Source organism: Nipponia nippon, unplaced genomic scaffold (genome assembly GCF_047370975.1).
Source record: "Nipponia nippon isolate SJK-2023a ecotype South Korea unplaced genomic scaffold, ASM4737097v1 scaffold_1, whole genome shotgun sequence".
NCBI classification, from domain to species: domain Eukaryota; kingdom Metazoa; phylum Chordata; class Aves; order Pelecaniformes; family Threskiornithidae; genus Nipponia; species Nipponia nippon.
In genome coordinates, this window is record NW_028262290.1 from 137,171,090 (window position 1) to 137,190,909 (window position 19,820).

A 19,820-nucleotide genomic window follows, 5' to 3' on the forward strand; every position below is an offset into this window, starting at 1 on the left:
TCACTTTTAAGAGAGAACATTTGTGCGTATGCAGGGTCAGTCAAGACCATAATAAATTAATTGTATTAATTTGTCAGTGATCTTTTCCCTACATAACATTTCTACCAGAGTCATTGTTTCTGAAGTACTTGTCTGTTTGCAGACAAAATGTTGAACATAGGAAAGAGGTGATAAACATCTCTTTAGCAACCAGACTTTTTTAGTGAGACTCGTATTCAGCACAACAAAGGCAGGACTGGGCCCCAAATGGAAAGTAGGAGAGGCTAACAGTGACAGTAAATAAATTAACCCTGTTTAAAGTTTAGGAGAAATGACAGCAAGCACTTTATGATTCAAGAGATTGCTGTAGCCCTTATCAACTAATCGAGATTAATATTAAAGTCCCAACTGTGGTTTTTCTTTATCAGACTGAGAAAAGGGTCTGGGGAAATGTCATTTGATGTTAAGCATCTTTGACTGTGGTACATATTTTTCATTTAAGAGTTGAAATGTCATCTTTCCCCATCTCCAGCCACATTAGGAAGCAGTTCACTTGATTTAGCCTTAAAATACTTGTTGGGTAGAGACTTCTGTGGCATTTCTTGCGGTTTGTAATCCTGATTGGGGTTTTAACTGGGAGTCACAGATCTTTACTGTGCATTCACTGATTAGAAAGCTCACAGTTTCTCATCATTCATCAGTACCCAGCAGGGATGCTTAGTACTGCAGAGCCATCTTCCTCTTGACAGTGAAAAAGGAACTTACTGAAAGATTTTTCTGAAGTAATAATAAAAAAAAAATACAATTTTAGTTTTACCTTGATATTCAGGAGAAACTTCTGTCTCTCTTATCAGAGATGAACAAGAGGCTTTTGGGTTTGTTTTTGGGGGGTTGGGTTGCTGTGGATTTTTTTCCTTCTCCTTTTCTGGCTCTTATGTGTTTCAGCGTGCACATTTCTTTGATATTTTGGCTTTTGTTCATATAAATTGTCTAGCTCTAAACAAATGCCGAGAGTTAGCTTATTTGAACATAGAATGTATGTCTCTGTATATGAAGTTTTTCTTCCCTCCAATAGAATATTTATATGTGCAGTATGTTTCAGGAATTGAACAGAAAAGATCTTCCTAAAAAGTAATGATTTCAAAAGTGAACTAATAGCAGAAAAGTTTCCACCCACATAAAATATCAGACTTAACACATCTCTGTGTACAAGAAATTGTGGGGTTCAGGCCTTTTAGAAAATCAATAAAGCTATTAAGGTGTTTCAGTTTGTATAACTTAATGCTGTGTAAAATGGCTTCATGATTTCTAAAGACCCAATTAACCAAATTTGATCCAGGTATGGCTGGCGGACCACAGAATGGACAGAATGCCGTGTCGATCCTCTCCTTAGCCAACAGGACAAGAGGCGAGGAAATCAGACAGCGCTGTGCGGAGGCGGTATTCAAACCCGGGAAATGTACTGCGTGCAAGCTAATGAAAATCTCCTCTCCTATTTAAATACCCTCAAGGAAAAGGAAGGTAAATTTGATTCACTTGCAATTGAATTAGTGTGAAATCAGAGCACTGCAGCATTCCAGAGCTCCTTGACAGCCATTGTCTTCTGTCATGAGTGCCTTCTTACCTTGCAGTTTACTGATATTTTCTAGTTCAGATGAAAATACTTAATTGCAGCAGCAGATATTTCATTCTCCATGCTGCAAATATTGGTTCCTAGCTACAAATTACTATTTCTTAATATCTGCTGAAAAATATTGTCTTATGTGAAGGGTGTCTCTCAGTAAGAAAGAGCATGAGAAGGTGGGTCAGAAATCCTAGACTTGGTTCCTTCCTCCACTGTAAATTTCCTGTGTGTCCTTCAGATGGGCCATGAACCTGTGCTGTTTGATGGGCAGATGGAATATGCCAATTCTGGCATGTAAGCTCAATATAGAAATATGTAAAAATATGACTAGATTTCATTCTCAGGAAATTGATTTTTTTTTTTTTTTTTATTCTTTTCTTGATTTGGTCAAGTTCTTAAGTCGCTTTCAGGACTTCAAGCCAATATAATTTTATTGGTTTGTTTCGCTAAATGAAAGATAGAAGAGATTATTCCTGGTCACTGTTACAGCTTGTATAGCTTCTTAACAAAAGAGGGAATAGCTTAGGAGACAAAATCTGTAATTTGTTTGGGAATATAAGTACTTAAGAACAACACTTGAGCATTTTATGTTACATCTACTTCTGCATACTCATGCAGCACTATAGATTTAGAAATTAGTGAATTAAGCTAGGTACTTGTAGCTTGTTAATTAAATTTTATCCTCTTCTGTAGCTGTTTCATGCAAACACACATTATTATTAAAACATAAATAAATGAATGCAGCCACATACTTCAGGAGAAGCGACATCATTATACAAGTCGTGTAATACAACATTTAGACCAGAGCTGACCAAACTGCAGGCTAGTGAGGTTTCTGCTGTGGGTTAAAGGTAATCTCAAACTTGCCATAGAGGTAGAGTTTGTGGGGAATATTAATGCCAACATCCATTTTGGCATGACTGCTTGGATCAGTAGGGTGTGACTTGTGTGCTCCGTGGGTCCCACATCTGTATTTATTAAAGAAGAAGCTTTCAAGCCTCTTTGTTTAATGCAAATCAGCTTCTGCCCAAGGGCTTTTGGTAAATTGCCTCTGCCGAACAAAGTTTAGATGCCCCTGCCTTAGAGTAACGAAGTAAAACCTCCCAGCTAAGGAGAGGTAACAATAAAATCAGTGACAGCTTACTGTTCAGAATGATGATTAGGATTTTGGTAGGCTGTGAAGTCTTGCCAGCTTAGATGGGTGTGAAATCTGCCCTTATCAGAGTGTGACAGGAATACGCGGAGCCCATCAGGACGTAATCCCTGCAGGCCCCAGAAAGCTGATTAAAATGTAACTAGCCTTTGGATGCATAAACATGAGAACAATTTTTCAAGAGCTCAAACTAGGGGTGAAGTGGGTCTTAGTTTAAAAAGGAGCTCTGGGGTGTTTCCATATTAGGGGACAGATTTTCAGAAGAGCTGCTTTTCCACTCATCCTCCCTCTCTTTCCCCTCCCATCTTGGATTTGGTGTAGGCAAGAGCTGCTCTCCAGGCCCTCCTAGGAACAAGCAAACCATTGCCTCTAAAAACAATACCATTTGAAAACTATGAGTAATTTGAGGATGGGAAAAAGCCAGGGGAGACACCTACCAGTTTTAGCTGTGGGGAAACGCCTTCATTTCAGTGTAGATTACTGTTGGTTGTAGCAAATGCTGTCTTGGTAAGGCTGCTTTGAAGACCTCCGTTCTCATATACTCACAGTGGCGTTTCCCTGTTATTTCAGAAAGTCAGTCACAGAGCAAGTCGAAGGCTAGTACTGCACCTCTGCTATCGATCACTTTTGAAATAACAGGTAGGTAAATTAAGGTCTTCGACGTGGCCTTTCAATCAAAAGCGTGCAAAGGAGGCAACGTCCCTTTCGGGGGAACTACATTGGCTGTATGTGTATAATTAACATGTTTATATAGCTCTGAAATAGTTCAATGGATTTGTGCATTCTCAGGAAATTTCAGATCCGTTTGAAAGTGACAGGCCTGAACTCAAACTAATGAAGTTCATGAGCCAGCTAGGATGCCAGGACAGTTCCCTGCTCCACTCCTGAATTGTTTTAGCAAGTGACTGACTTTCCTCTCTATTCTGAGCACTGGGAATTGCTTCGTTGTGTTCATTACAGATGCTATTTCTGGTCCCTTTTGTAGATTTAAAACACCTAGTTAGGGCTCCAGTAAGAATTTGAACTTTTAATACTTAGCTTAACCAGAATCCCTCACAGAATTCAGGTCTGTAATATGTCCTATCAGAATTCATAAATTTAGTCTTGAGGAAGAAGAGGGAGTATTGGGTGTAGTAATTAGGCAGCTGACAATCGAGATTCCTGGAAGCCACTTTCATTCTGCTGTTTACTTGCCACTGACTTAAATTATTTCACCTCTATTCACCTATTTAACTGGTTTAGTCATGAAGTTTCTCTCATGGTAAGCCTACGAGGTAGATTGTGTCATCTTTTTCCAAGTACCTTTAAAACCCTGATTGTAGAATGAGGATGGGAGGAATGTTCCTTTATGGGTGTAAATTTATTCTACATCTGCAAACACACACTCGTTGCCCTGTTAAACACAGAGGAACTGCTTACATGCATGGAGTTGTGCAGTTGCTTAGAGGATCACGTCCTGAATTATCTGCTGTCTTTCGATGACAGCATTCAGCATTGTAGAAAATGGGGGAAGAATTGGCCTGTCGAGGGTTCCTGGAGAAGAATGGAGAGATTGAGACCTCGATAAACGTAGCAAATGCTTAAGAACAGAACTGTGTTTTTTCTTTTCAGTTCTTTTTAAAATGCAGTCATTCGGGGAGGTGTTTTACAACAGTATATAATATATTCAGCTAAAATTTCCTAATATAGTAGATGATTTGAGGACAGGGTTATTGAATCTCGTTTTAGATTTTAGGTCAATACCTCAAACCTGAAATTCATTAAAAACTGAGTCTAATTTTTTAGTTAGACTGAAGGAGGGAGAGATATTATCAAAATGCATTCACTCTTCTTTCCATTTTTGGCCCCAAATTTGGTCAAATTCCACACAGAGCTTGTAGTATTACACACAGTCTCATCAGCAGTCAGCATCACTGCCAAGGAATAAATAACAATCTTTATTGATGCCACAAGAGAGTATGAAAGGACAGAGATAAGACAAGGTTTCAAACTGTAAATTGCTGCATCCAGCATCATCTTCTCTCAAAGCATCTTTGCTAAACAATAAGCAGCAAAAGCTCTTTTATACTTTTTTGATGCTGAAAGAATCCATTTAAAACATTTTTTTTTAGTAATCTGGGATATAACTTGTCTGTCCTACTGTTGAATTCTTTAGTTTTAAAAGCAATATGTAACAGATCTGGTAGCAGACATTTGTACATCACTTATGTTCTAAGAACAGCATTTCAATAACATTGTGTCATATTGAGAGATTTATTGATACCACTTACCTGTCCCCGAAGCACTTCTTTCTTCCCCTACACTCTAATGAGACATGGAAAAGGCAGATATTTTCAGTAGGTGTTTTCATGATAAGTTTATTTAACAATATTTGCTGACAAGACCTAGAATTCTTACTGGATAGATACCTCCAAAAAAATTGAAATAGGTTTCCGATTACTTAAGTCAGTCTCTTTAAAGCCAAACACAGTCACAATTCCTCATATTTTAGAATTTCAGGACCATCAGAAATTTAGCTTGAAGCCAAATGGATTGCAACAGTAGCACAGTAGTACCTTTTATGGGCAGACTCTTAAAAAATCTGGTTGAGATATGGAACATCTGTGATAGGAAAATCTGCTATTTAAAGCTCCCTGATGAAAGGTCTTTGTTATTTTTCTGAGTAACATCCCATGAACTAGTGTGATGGTAAGTGCTTTATCCTGATGCAGGCTGGAGATGAAGCATAGCATTCCTCAGAACACTTTTTCTGTTCCCTGAAGCAAGGCTGCATCTCAGGGGTGTAATTGACCCTTAATTTCAACTGTCTCACTTGGGTAATTCCCTGATTAAATCAAGGTTAAAAAAGTACGGTTAGCAATTACTTACTGTTTTTTTTGTTTTGTTTTGTTTTTTTTATTAGAAACTATTCAATACAAATTCAATTACAGGCAAATTATGTTTACTTATATCCATGTTCTACACAAGATATGCATATTATGTTGATTATTACGCACCTTAGGTGAGCATGTCAAACTTATTGTAAAATTCAATGTTCTGTCATAAAAATTAATTCCAACATAGCATTATGCAAATGTTGAAATATTTGTTCTTGTATTATTTTGTGTTAAGAGGTGGGTGAGCTGGAGGCAGTAGTGTTGAATGACTGCTATCTTCATGCCTTCATTATGTGGAGCAACACAGTGTAAAACTGTCCCAAAGGAGGCAACATGGGAAACCAGAATAGGGTGATGATTTTTCATTCCCTTTTCCCCTTAAAAAGTGGGAATTGAATGCTTTTTCTGTAATTGGAAAGATCATCTACTTAGAAAGTCTGAATGGAAAGACACATACCTATCTGCAAATGAGACCATACTTTAACAACGTGATGTTTACTTTAACATTTTATCTGTGGTTATTGATCTCATCTTTCAGAAGGATATTTTGTCATGGTCTGAACTTATTTCAGAATATATTTCATCAGAAAGCTCTTTTCATCAAAAGAGATTATTTGTAGTGGTGGCAGAAAATTAATGAGGTAACTCTTCTGTGAAAAAATGCTGAGGGAGTAGGATGAGAGTGTTTTAAGTTAAGGAATTGCATGTTTCTTCAATCAACCAAAGTGAATTAATATGACAGACTTCACTTTGCCTTCTAGCAGATATTCTCTGCTTAGTTTAATATTGTGTCAATCCTATATTATAAAAGAGAATTAAAAACTTGCTTATAATGAAATGGTACATTTTGTTTTAGAGTTCTGTGCCTTACTCTGGCACCTTATAGAGATGTCCTATTATTTGTGTAACCTGGGAATTCAAGAGTAAAGTGTGGGAGGAGCAGGGTGATTTTGGCCTGTTCCAGGGCTTATTGATCCTTAAAGGACAGAAGAATCTGTCTTCACATGCTTCACATGTGTCTTTATAGCTTAATAATACTTTAATGAAAAAAATAAATTGTCCTCTGCAGAGTTTTAATTATTTTAAAAATATTACGTGTATATATTTATATTATATGCAAACTATATATGTATCTAAAACAAAGCCTTTCTTGAACTTAAGCTGCTACTGCCCAAATCTTATTGCTGAGTGTGAACTTGAAGGTATTTAGGGTAAAAGAAAAACCAAAATTTTGTCATAATTTTAACTGTGTTTCAGGTTATAGCTTAAAAATAATCTTCTAAATATTAATTAACCAGGCTTTTGAAGTTGTTATATCATATAATAGCAAGGGATTTTATACAGCTTTTTGTTCGGTTTCTTAAATGAAGACAAACTCAATAAGACAGCAGGACATCGATTTACACAGAGCGCAATGTGAACAACTGTTGTAGTAACATAATCTATCCATTAAATGAAAGGACTAGGTCTGAGAGGGTGCTGCAATATCTACAGTCTTCCTGACTCCCCATAAACGGATTTGGCTCTGTTCACACAGAGTAAACCGACTTCTGTTTCATTTTTTCAAGATAGGCATTTTTCCATCACTTCATCAGATTAAAATGATGAGATAGCAGCCTTTCTGAATGAAGGATGGTTCTGTCCACTTAGAGCTGAGGATCTGACCAGTGACATGTGAAAAACCTATTGACTTTGTTTTGACAGCCTCAAGGCCGGTGGACCGTAGGCTGTGTATGGGACCTCTTCCCAGCACCTCCCAGCTGTGCCATATCCCCTGTCCTACAGAGTGTGAGACCTCATCCTGGTCAGCCTGGGGACCGTGCACCTATGAAAGCTGTGATGACCCTCAGGCTAAGAAGGGTATGTAAAAATTCAATGAAACCTTTTAATGGTGATTATTTCGGGTTCCTAAGTCACTAGGCACCTCTGGCTATGCAAGCATACTAAATTTTGTACGAAGAAGTGTATATCCAGTGCCTTTGAGCACCAAAAAAAGGTCATGGAATTAGGACTATATTTAGCATTACTGCTCCACCAAAGCTGGCAAAAATGTATGCTGTTTACTAGGCTCTCAAGGTCAATTTGTGTTATTACAGATCAATTCCAGTTTCAAACCTTCCTCTCAGACTGAAAGGCATACAGTTTCCATATGTGTTCAAATCACAATTCTGGCACTGTCTTGAAAGGAGGACACAAGCAGCCTTTGAGGTGCATAGTGTCCACATCACTCAAAGATTTACAGTTCAGTAATAGCTTAAAAATTTACCAGTAGACTGTAAAGCATGGTCTGGCAAAAAGCTGGGACCATTCGTTGTTGATAAGTGACACTGTTTTACTCATGACATATGTGCTGCTTTCACTTTTCACATGTTTTACAGTTTATTCCTATGCAGAACAGATTGTAGTAACCTGACATCAAAATAGGAAAGCAAGAATACAGTGACAAGGACCTCATGTAAGACGTCTGCAGGTTTCTGGCTGTAAATGAGAAAAACTGGCCTAGTCATTGCTGCGATGTGATTATCTGACAAAGTTGAGAATACAGACTTGGTTCCTTGATTGAAAACACTCATAAAAAAGGGCAGCTACATATGTCCACTTGAAGGAGCAACTGTAATTACCACGTTAGCTTAGTTTCTTCTTCCTGGTATAGTGCTAGCTACACTTCAGTCTGGGCAGCAATAATGCAAGTTTTACAATGCTGTCTCATGGTAATGTGACCCAACCTTGATAAATTCAAGAAGGAAAAAGCAGTTCAGTGTGTAAGTCTCTTGGATTAAGTCTCCTCTGAGTACAGCTGTCAAGCAGTCTGTTATTTCTGTTACTGTTCCATCAGTGAAAGATTTGCTGCATTTTCAGGGGTAACGTTTGCGTTTGTGAGACTGATTTGGTCATCTGCCTAATGGAAACATATTAGGATGTACTTTATGCAAGTCTTTGTTCCTGCACACATGAGCAGGGATCTTTTCTCAACTGACAATGTTTTCCTCTTATCTGGAAATTCTTATGTTTTATTTTGTAATTTCATTGACAGTTCTTCTGAGAGAATGAAGTAAAAGTTGTACAGGCACTCCCAGTTTTACCAGTAAGTCTACATATTTCAGGAATGGCCCTTTACTGTGGATCATTTGCCTCCTTTGTTGCAGTAGACACTGGATTTCTTTTTTTTGAAATTATATCAGACTTTTGTGGCAGGCTCAGTAAACCATTTGGACATAATTTGGCTGACCTCTTCAATTTAGGGAAAAAAAAACACAATTAAAGACACATGGAAATGTGTTTTTAAAGTAATATTTGTTATACTTTAATGAAGAGAATGTCTTCAAACAAAGAATTAGTTCTTATACATATGTGTTTGAAAACTGTCTCCTGCTTAGTTTGTGTCGTGGTAGAAATTAAAGGATTATATGTAGTATTTTATAAAAAAAAAATCTGTGTAATACTAACCTGCCTGAATATTGAGATAAAACAAAAGAGACTGTCAAGAGATGTTAAAAGAAACAAACCTTTGCCAAAGTTAAAATATTCTGATCAGATATATCAGAAACTATAGAAAACTATTCCATGAGAAACTATTATTTTCTGAATCCATTCAGTTTGGTTAGGTTGTTCTTACTATAGGAGAACAGAACTGGTGAAGGGTCTGGAGCACAAGTCTTGTGAGGAGCAGCTGAGGGAACTGGGGCTGTTTAGCCTGGAGAAAAGGAGGCTGAGGGGAGACCTTATGACTCTCTACAACTACCTGAAAGGAGGTTGTAGCGAGGTGGGGGTTGGTCTCTTCTCTCAAGCAACAAGCGATAGGACAAGAGGAAATGGCCTCAAGTTGCACCAGGAGAAGTTTAGATTGGATATTAAGGAAAAATTTCTTCACTGCAAAGGTTGTCTAGCACTGGAAGAGGCTGCCCAGGGAAGTGGTTGAGTCCCTGTCCCTGGAGGTATTTAAAAGACATGTAGATGTGGTGCTTAGGGACGTGGACACGATTCTATGATTCTATTCTATAGATTTAGTCTGGCTTTTTCAACGTGCCATCCTGAAAGTGACAGAGAGGGTTGCTCTTAGAGACTGACATTGACCTGGCAGATGACACACTGTATAAAGGCCCATCAGTTTCTCTGATCCAAAATGAGTTTAGATAGTCTTAAGGAAACTTATAAATGCTTGCAAGGGAATATTGTGATGTTAAATACTGAAAATTTGTTCATAGGACTTCTTGGGTTTATTTCCATGCCTTGCCTTTTCTGGCAATGTAGGTTTTGTTTGGTTTGGTTTGGTTTGGTTTTTTTTTGGGGGGGGGAGATGTCTATAAGCTGATGTCACCTGATAATCCATCCCTGTTGGAAGATATCTGAAAAGAAAAGAAACAACATATTTCAGAAATGACAACCCAGCAATGCAGTCAAGATTTGTTAGATGAGATGTATCCAGCAAGAGTGATGCATAGGAAATGACTCCTGTTTTGCTCCTGGAGTATGTATGGCTAAGATAAACAGGGGTTTAAGGCAAAGCCTACTGCATAAGTGCAAAACTTGTGATGCTCTTGTTAAGTTTTACCTCTCTTCCTTCTTTAAGAAGTTCTTCTACCCAGTTCTCTAAAATGCAGTGTTGCACTGGATGTCTGGGGTATCTTTTACACAGAAGAGAAACAGAACTGTTCACTCGGGTGTAGATAGATAAAAATCTCTTCACTTTGCATTTTAGAATTGAATTATTCTGCCCTTTGTATTTTCATGGACATTTCAGGCTTTAAACTAAGGAAACGGCGCATCACTAATGAGCCTACGGGAGGAACAGGAAACTGCCCTCACCTGCTGGAAGCCATCCCATGTGAAGAGCCCTCCTGCTATGACTGGAGAATCGTGGGGCTGGAGGAGTGCATTCCTGACAATGAGAAGCCGTGTGGCCCTGGTACGCAGGTTCCAGTAGTTGTCTGCGTCAACAGTGATGGTAAGATGCTTTTTCCCACGGTTTACACTAACTAGCGTGAAGATGCTAAAATGTAGTCCAGATGGCTAGCAGGTTTTGTTGTTCTCAGCTTTCTCAGTCCTTAAGACCAAGCTATCTGGAATAGAGAGAAATGTCCTTTAGTATTGATTAGGAAGGATAGGCCCTCTAGTTGCTCTAGGATCAAGCTTCTTCACCTACACATCGTAGGTTTTCAAAGGTTCCCGAAGAGACTTTGAGAAAAGTAAATAGAAAACAGCTATTGTTTTTCAGCAGGTCAGGTCACGTCTGCAATGACTTGACTGAATTCCCTGATGTAATCCGACTAACAAAGCTGATCCTCTGAGTCCAGAACCAAATAAAGTGTGAGTAAAGTAAGACGCATTGCAGTAAGTAGAGCTGGAAGAAAAACAATAATGTGTTTATTAAAAAGCGTGGTTTGATGTGTGTTATGGAGTTGGTTTGACAGTCCAAGCTGTCTTGCTTCTTCAAAAGGTCAAAAAAAATACCACCATTATTCAATTATCCTCTGTGAGAGAAAGCAGATTTTGCATGACATAGTCATAAAAGCCAATTTTCAAAACTGCTTACAAAATACTTTAATATATGGAACACTCATGAATTACTCTTGCCAGAAAATTCCTTATTTAATTCATAATATTATAGTCTAGAGCAGCATATGAATTAAAATAATTATAGTGACTACAGTGTAGTTATGGTAAGAGACTTCTAACTCCCTATAGAGGATTAAGTAAGGGTACACCCCTGATGAGTGTTTAACAGCTGCACAAAATATTTTGTAATTAAATTGGTCTGAAATAATAAAAAACGATTATAGAGAGATTTAAATCTTGAGCTTTCATGCTCAAGAATTTGGGTCATAATTGAGTTTTGGGGCTCAAATTGGAAACCTTTGAGTTAGAGTGTAAGCCTTATTTTTCTGCACACACCTAAGAGAACTGGTAACCATTTTTAAAGATCAGAAAGAGATTAGCCTAGAATTACAGTATTGAATCTACTACATTTTATGTCCCTTTTTCAAAAAATTTCCCTTCACAGTGTAGATAATTTCTTGGCAACAATATAGAAACTATTTGAAATTTTGTTTGTATACATTTTCAGATGAAAAATGTCCTTTTCCTCATAAATGAAAGAGTTTCCTAAATAATTCTAAATTTTTTTTCTTTTTTTTTAATAGCAAAAAAAAAATCTATAAAGCAAAAAGAAAGTGTATTTTTTTGCTTCACTAGATTTTTGGATAGTTTGGCTTACCTTTGGTTTTGAGGAGTGGTATTTGCTCAAATCTAACTTCTGATTGGCCTAATTTCTTACTAAATTGTCATAGAGACATTTATATTAACTATAATTTATTGTAACCATAATACATTTGGAGCATGCAATCAAGCCACTAAACTTTGAGATATGTTTTATGTATATGGTATTTTCTATTGTTCTGTTTCAAACTCATGGGATTTGCCCTCTGCACTGCATGGGCTTTGGTTTTGGCCAAATTTGATTTGGAAGACTTGTGATTAACTTTTATACTCCAAGTACTAATCTTTGTCTATCTGTCTTTCTGAATTATATGGTGTTATGTATTGCTGTCATTATATGGCATTATACATTGCCTGTATCAACAATCTGTCCCAGAAGGAGTGAGAAGTCGGGCTTTGGCCATGTGCCTGTCAGTCTTTAAGATTAAAGAGTTGTAGATACAGCTTCAAAAAAAGGAGAAAACAGCATGCAGTTGTGGTTTATTTTGCAAAGATCCAGTCACCCACAAAGATGTGTTCAATATCTTTTGACGGAGTGCAAAAGCAATGGAGAGTAATGTAGTGGATTGCCTCAGCTCTTCCTTTAAATCCCTTCCTTCTCTTAGTAAAGATCGTCTGTGATCTTCACCAGTAATACCAAGTGGCTTTTACTTAGGTCTCTCCTGAGAAAAATTAGCATGATACAGTAGAAGCAAACAAAGTACAAAGTAAGAACCCACCAACCTCTGTAGTCTCTCCCTCCAAGCTAACTCTGCTCAGGCATCTCCTTATTTGCCTCCCACAGCACCGACCCACTGAAAATCCTGTAGGCAGCTCTTAAATGCTCCTCTAAACACACACCACCACCTCTTCCCAGGTAGCTTCCATCTAGGACTCTGGCCTCCCACCCTAGCACAGGATACCCCTGCTATCCTTCTTCACCAAACACTTGTTGTGAGCATCCAGATTCTGCTCTGCTAAATCTAGGAGAGCAGCACCTTGCAATCAGGCAGGTTTTGCATCAAGCCGCACAGCTGCAAGGTAGTATGCAGTGAAATAAAGTTTGATGTCTAAACATCATGGTTTAAATTAATCATCATATGAAATTTGTGATATTCAGTGTTCTTTGAACACTTCTTGGAGAAGACTACATTGACTGTCAGTTAAAGACTGTGGTTCAATTAATGGGATACATAATTTGTATGATAATCCTGTGTTGCTATAATTTTGATCTAAATGGCACACAGGGAATTTTGTTCAGTTTTACAGGTAAAAATGACTGTGAAGGGAAACAATGTGTGGAAAGCATTAATTATCGACCAAGTTTGCTACATTACTTAAACTGAACTAATCTTTGTGTAACAATGCTCTCTTCAGTCTCTTCAAGAGGTTTTTTTTCGGAGTTCATATGAATTAATTATCCAATCTTAAATCAGTGCCTGGATAGGAGGGGTTGGATCAAAAGAACTTAGGTATATTAAAACAAAATTGTATTTTCCCCTTGGCTTCTGCTTTATACAATTAAAAAGGCTGGGGTTGTAATTTTCAGAATAAGCATTGTATTGTCAATGTACTGCTTTAATGTAGGATAAACCCCACACTGATGAGTATCTTCTCTTTCTGTTGACTGTTGCATCATTCTATATTTTTAAAGCATAACTAGTTGGGATAGGGTGTCTTGACCTGGGTGTTTTACTTCACAATTAGAATCAAGTAGCAGTGTTTGTGAGATTGTTTTATATAATTGGAATGAGCTTCTCTCTTCAATTTGGTATAAAGATAAGAGTCATTACAGCCTTCAAGACAACAGCAAACAATACATTATCCTCCCGTGTTGTTGCTGGAGGCCTATGATTGTCATTCTCTTTCCACAGCGGATTGCAGTAATCAGAATTTTCATTCAGGCTGAAAAAAATATGACAGTCAGTACCCCAGGTTGTCATTGCAGAGGCTATAATGAACTTTGATGTATTTTATTATATAAATGGAACTTCAGCCTTCTACTGTGGAAAGAACCTTTTCAGAATAAATATTCTTAGTCAGTCTTCCAGGAAATATTACAAAGGAGCTCCTTTAGGTGAAAAAAACTCCTTTCGGTTGTGGAAACTCCAAGATTGGACAGAAGCTGGTCAGAACTCCTCCATCATATACATTATTTTAATAATTAGAGATCTGTGGCTAATGTTCCATGCTACAGATTAACTTTTGCTGATGATAGAATGACTTTTTTAAAAATAAATTGTAATCCATCTATTTTTATATATATGTGTAATATATATGGCATACTTGCATGCATGCACACACACAGGTGTGTACATATTACCTATTATTAAGTTCTTTAATGCAGTTCATAAGAGTGATTTTACAACAGATGAATTTACTCTATTTCTCTGTAGCTATGGCAATCTATGAAGCATACCATTTCAAAAATATTTTTGCATTATTTAAAGACTCAGTCTATAGTAGGAAAGCTGGCCACTTGTCCACTCTGTAACAGATACATTAGTGCTACTCAATATGTCAATAGGGCAAAATAATTTCTGACGTAAAAATCTGCAAAATTAAGTACTGCTGAAAATGCCTACAAAATGCTGGTTCATTCATTATGGTTTTTTAGGTTTTTATCTTTGTGCTGAACTCTGCAGCGCAGGTACCATCAGTGGCTGTGGTGTTAGTAGTGTGCTTCTGATCTTCAGACAGTAGGCTGAAATTACTTGCTCACTTTGTAAGAATGTGTAAATAGTAAATTGGTTTACAGCCTTTATAATATACCGGGCTTTGTACCACTGCATGTGTTACTCTGGATAAAACAGATATCACTTTTGAAGGGCAAATTTCTTCCGGACCTTGTTCAAGCTCACTAATTGTTTGGGTTACAGTTAGCTCCACCAGAGAAAGGGATGGACCCATTGCCATCTCCTGCCTCACAGCTGTGAGGGATGACTAGCCTTAGAAGAGGGAGCCATGGCAACAGCAAGGCTCTTCATGTATATGCAAATTCCTGCAACTCTTTGAAGCAGCAAAATTGTTCCTGAAGTTGTCTAGGCAGAGAAGTGTGCTGATGTAGCCGAGTGCCACAAGTTCTTTTCTGGCACCTGGACGTACGGGGGTGATGCAGGTCTGGCCTTCCTGAGGCTGGAGCACGAATTCAAACCACTGGCGACATCAGTATATCCTGATGTAACACGGGCAGCCTGTACCCTGTTTGCAATACTGGGGGGCAAAACAATGGTGTTGGTAGTTAATTAAAAGATATAGAAGGTAAACTAGTCTGTTTTGTTAAGACACTCAGATGTAGACATTTCAAACCAGTTAGTTTAGCTGCTTTGTAGTGAGTGGTTCAAACCCTGTACTGTCCAAAATGGAACAGTGTACGCTTCCCTTATCTGTTTATTCTCAGCTAGTGTGACTGACTGAAGACACCATACTTCAGCTATAAGACAATCCTATATGATTTAATTGCTTTACTGTTTTCCTCTAGACTTAGAAATATTTATTTTTGAAATATTTCTTTTATTGAATTTTACTTTGCAGAAAAGTTTATAAAATTTCTTCATATAGTTTAAATTTTCTTCTGTAGTTTCCTGATCAACATCTGTATTTTGTTTCTTAATTTTTAGCTTGTGGCTTTATATCTTCTTAAAATAGGCATCTAATTAAATATATAGAATAAACTTCAGTCAAATCTGAAGATCGGCTGGTGCAACCATTTTCACTTAAAATATTTTGGCTAGTTTAAAAATTGACTCTTTCTGTATATCTGTGGTTTGAATCAAATATATGCTAAATGAATAGCTGCTGGTCTTCATTAATTTTCATAATGGGAAACAATAAGAGAATCAATGGAAACTTCATAGGTGTACGGAGGTATAAAGAGTCTACTTCTGCCCCTTCTGTTGTGTGGCTATATGCATTGAATGAAGGAACCATCAGACTGGCTGGATTTTTTTAATGATTATTTAAAAAGAAAGTACCTACTTTATGTCACTTTATAGCTTAGTTCTTTAAAAAGAATGAAGAGACAGATTCGAATTACACTAAATTAGTGAGTTAATCCTGTAAGAGAACCCAGATCAAAATCTGACCAATGCTCAGCAGTCAATTAGTAGAAAAATAGAGTAGCTAATGACAGTTTCTGTCAGTGCATACTGCCTTATGCTTGCAGGAACTTGGTTATATGGGCATTAGTCATAATTTCCCAATATTAATTTCCTAGCTAATGTCATTACAGAATTGATATGAACTGGTCTTTTCTGCCTGACAGCTTTTTGGCTGACCATCTGAGGCATTTAAATCAAATGTAAGATGCATACTTTGTTCTTCACTGTAAACACATAGGATATGAAATTTATAACCCAGTCCTTTCTTTCCATTGATTTGTTTGGTTACATAAAAACTATTGAATATGTTTATTGCATGTTTGTTGTATGTAAGAATTTGTTACCAAGGGTAAAATACAGTCAGTTTAAAGGACCTTAAAATTGATACTCTTAGGCCATTATGTTTCAGAGCATTGGATTTTTCAGGCATTATTTTAACAAGATTTGCTTTATTTAGTGTAAAGGAATATAAGGAAAAATTAGTGCATACTACTGCTTAAACTATCCCATTTCAGTTCTCAGGAAGTTTGATAATTGATAATTCTTCTGTCAATAAAAGCTCACATTTAATATGTCATACCAATTCCTTTTTGTCTCTCTTCTTGACATTAGGAAAGTGGACATATCCCTATGAAGTTCCATATAAGAATGGATGCTTTTAGTGTTTGTATAACATGAAGTGATTTCGTTATATGGGATGACTTAAATGCATCACTTGCTTTGTCGATGTCTTTAATAGTTGGCCTGGAATGTGATGTGATGATTTCAATTAAAGGGATAAGTAAAACAAAACCAGAGTTTCATCTGCATAGTGCAATAAACAATTATCACTTATGACAGTGCAATAGACCCTTGTTTCCAATTTATCATATATGTTTGAAGACAGAGTTGCACTTGGTATGGACAATGTCTGCAGAGACATTAATGTTCGTAAAGGATATAATTAAGTTAAAAATAGGTGGGCCAACTTAATTACCAGAATATTTTTCTTGTGTCATAGATCATAATTTGACTATCTAGTCAGATGTGTTTGCTGGGTTTTCGCACGTTTACTTCTAAAAAAGTACCATAACACCTTTGCAGAGAAGCTGTAGTGGTGTACTTAAAATTTATTGGACATCTAGGAGTAGAAGTTGCCATAGTGGGAAACACAAATATTTTGGAAATATACCACAGAGAGTGCAATTACATGTTTCATATGATGCACACTCTTAGTAACCTGCTTTTGTTTTTGATGGCACAATTAGATGGAAAAGTAGGATATTGCAAGAACTGCTTGTAATAGCAGTAGGCAAATTAGGAGGGGGGGATTTTGATGCATAAATTTTGATTTACATAGCAGCCTGCAAAGCAGGAACCCAATCCTGATTAGACTCTAAGCTTCATCATAGTAAGCATACAGAGAGGGATAATTGTAGATACATTTCAAAATGTTTTTTTAGGAAGGTCGATTTAATGCTTTACATTCTTTCCATTTGTTACTTCAAATTATGCTGTTATGAAACAAGAAAAAAAGGTGTTTATGGACTTACGGATGCATTATAAAACTGGATTTATAGACCCAGTATTGAACTTCTTTGGTTTTGGATTTGTGTGTCATGTGTTAACTCCCTAGAACAGACTCAGAAAATACTTTAAATATTTTTACAAAATATACTCAGAAGAGATAATGTTACATTTAATAATGTTATATATAATACTAATGTTACATAGTTATAAATTAAGTGCCACTTTCTTGGAAGGTTATATTACACAGTACTAATCATTAATCTTTATGATAAAATGTTCTAAGACAGTATCCTCTCATTAGATTTGATGGGAGTCAATTTTCCATCTGAGAGAAGAAGGTTGCATAGGCCTATTTATATTTTCTGACAATCCGCATGCTAATGGTAAATTTTCTTAATAAATGTTATCAGACTTCAAAGCTGTGAAGCTAGTGTGTTGATAAACGATGACGATGAAAACATTAGCCAGTCACGTTAGTCCAGAATAAATAGGAATTTTATTCTCAGTACTTCCAGCCTTAAGCAGCTCGTTGTCTGACCTTTCTTTCAGATCATAATTTTTGTTGAGTACTGATTAATGTAAAACCACTCTTATCTGCCAAGAAATATTTGATTTCAGAAAATAACTGTTCCAGTGGCAACTTAAAGAGCCTTAAAATAATCTGTGTCATTTTGCAATTCTGGTAACTCCTGTGCATTGCACAAGGACCATCTCCACTGAATACTTAAGAAAACTTCAAACTAAGAGTAAAACATACTCTGCCACAATGATTACTGCAAATCGGAGCAAACGACTGAGCGTCTCAGTCTCTGCAGTGTTCCCAGTGATCTGGTCCAGATTTTGGAATGCAAATAGCTTTTAGCAGGGTTTCAGCTACCTAGAGTCACAGACCTGTTGCAGAGGGAAAGGCATAGATTTGTACCCAGGATTTGGTGAAAAGGGCGATGGAAGACAAGAGGGAGAAACTGGTACTGACCAAGCAGTGAGGTTAAGAACTGGGGAAAGGTAGTATTTGACCCTAGTTTCCTCCAGGACAGTTTACTGAGAGCAAGTAAGGAACTCAAAGGAAGTTATAAAATGTCTCTACGTGGCAGGGCTTAGGAATGAATTTGGGGAAAGATTCAGTCTGGTGATGGTCAGCCCAAGGGAGGATTTGACAAGCAGCTGGAGAGAACGTGGCAGGGCTGGGTGAAAGGGACAGCGAGGTGACAGGCTGGGATTAGTGTCTGCAGAAAATAAGGCTGGATAAGAAGCCAGAGAAGGGGAAGATAAAAGGAAATATGTCACTTCTAGAGCTGGAACGCAGCGGATTATAGTCTGCCCCTGCTTTTGTCCCATAAAATCACCCGACAGAGCAGTAAGTGTCTAGAGTCGGTGTAACACCCGTGGCAGAAGTACTGTTTTTCATTTGGCTTCTGTTTTAAACTAGAAAATTGGAAAGAAATATTGTGTCAAAATTAAGTATTTTAGGTTGCAAAGCCAAGCCCTCAAACATTAGGAAATTAAGGTTGTTTGTCTGGTCCTTATGTGAATGTATCAGATGAAAGTCTTTAATTATTTAATTGTGCCTACATGATATTTTCCCCACAGAACCTGCTACTTATTTGTGAAGTGGATATATCTCCTTTGGGGATTAAGTGCGCATTTTGTAGTAATGAATGCTTTGTCTTTGACACAACTAGCCTTAGTTGTCTCGTTCTTCAGGGTTTAATTTTGCTCCACTTTTGTTCAGCATCAGCAAAATATAAATAATACTGACCTGTCACATCTTGAGTGTTCTGAAAATAAATGTATTAGTCGGCGTCTGATAACCATGATGGAAAGATCTTAGAAAAATTACCACTTCTGTTTTAATAACACTCTTAATTAATGTGTGGTAAATAAAACATAGGCTCATGCTTTGAACAAAGAGAATAAAACTAAAAATAACGAATAGCTACTCATTAAAGACTTTCTAATCTGTGAACTGAAGGGGGAAGGGACCCAGTGGAAAAATAATAAGCATGTAATTATGCAATTTAAAAAAATGCATTATACAAAGGCAACTTTAATCCTGGCATTTACTGCTGTTTGATTTCCTGACATAATTTTGGGGGTAATTTATGGATTAGCTATATAAATCTTACCTTAGGAATTATCAGATGTTTGGTTTGAATTTTATTGATTTGAGACATCCTTTATTGGCACTGATATTATTTTATGAATAGCAAATTGCTGCATTAGTGTTTTCCAGAGAAAAGATATTAAGTAGAAACTACATCAAATCTCTTGTTCTGAATGTCTCAGAATGGATCTTTTTTTTTAAGAGGGGAAAAAGTAGAATAGTGCTAGCTAGAAGCTTCTTAAATCTTGTGGGACGCTTCTAGAAAACCAGTGGTGTCCTA

At 37.0% G+C, this 19,820-nt stretch overlaps 1 protein-coding gene across 1 annotated transcript in view; it reads left to right on the plus strand.

Annotated features, from left to right (window-relative positions):
* THSD7A (thrombospondin type 1 domain containing 7A) overlaps positions 1 to 19,820 on the plus strand; it is a 293,266-nt gene that overhangs the window by 183,411 nt on the left and 90,035 nt on the right. The window contains exons 5-8 of the mRNA XM_087774171.1: positions 1,319 to 1,500; positions 3,327 to 3,395; positions 7,337 to 7,492; positions 10,374 to 10,577. Of these exons, the coding sequence (XP_087630297.1) occupies positions 1,319 to 1,500; positions 3,327 to 3,395; positions 7,337 to 7,492; positions 10,374 to 10,577 (611 nt within the window). The remainder of the gene's footprint in view (positions 1 to 1,318; positions 1,501 to 3,326; positions 3,396 to 7,336; positions 7,493 to 10,373; positions 10,578 to 19,820) is intronic.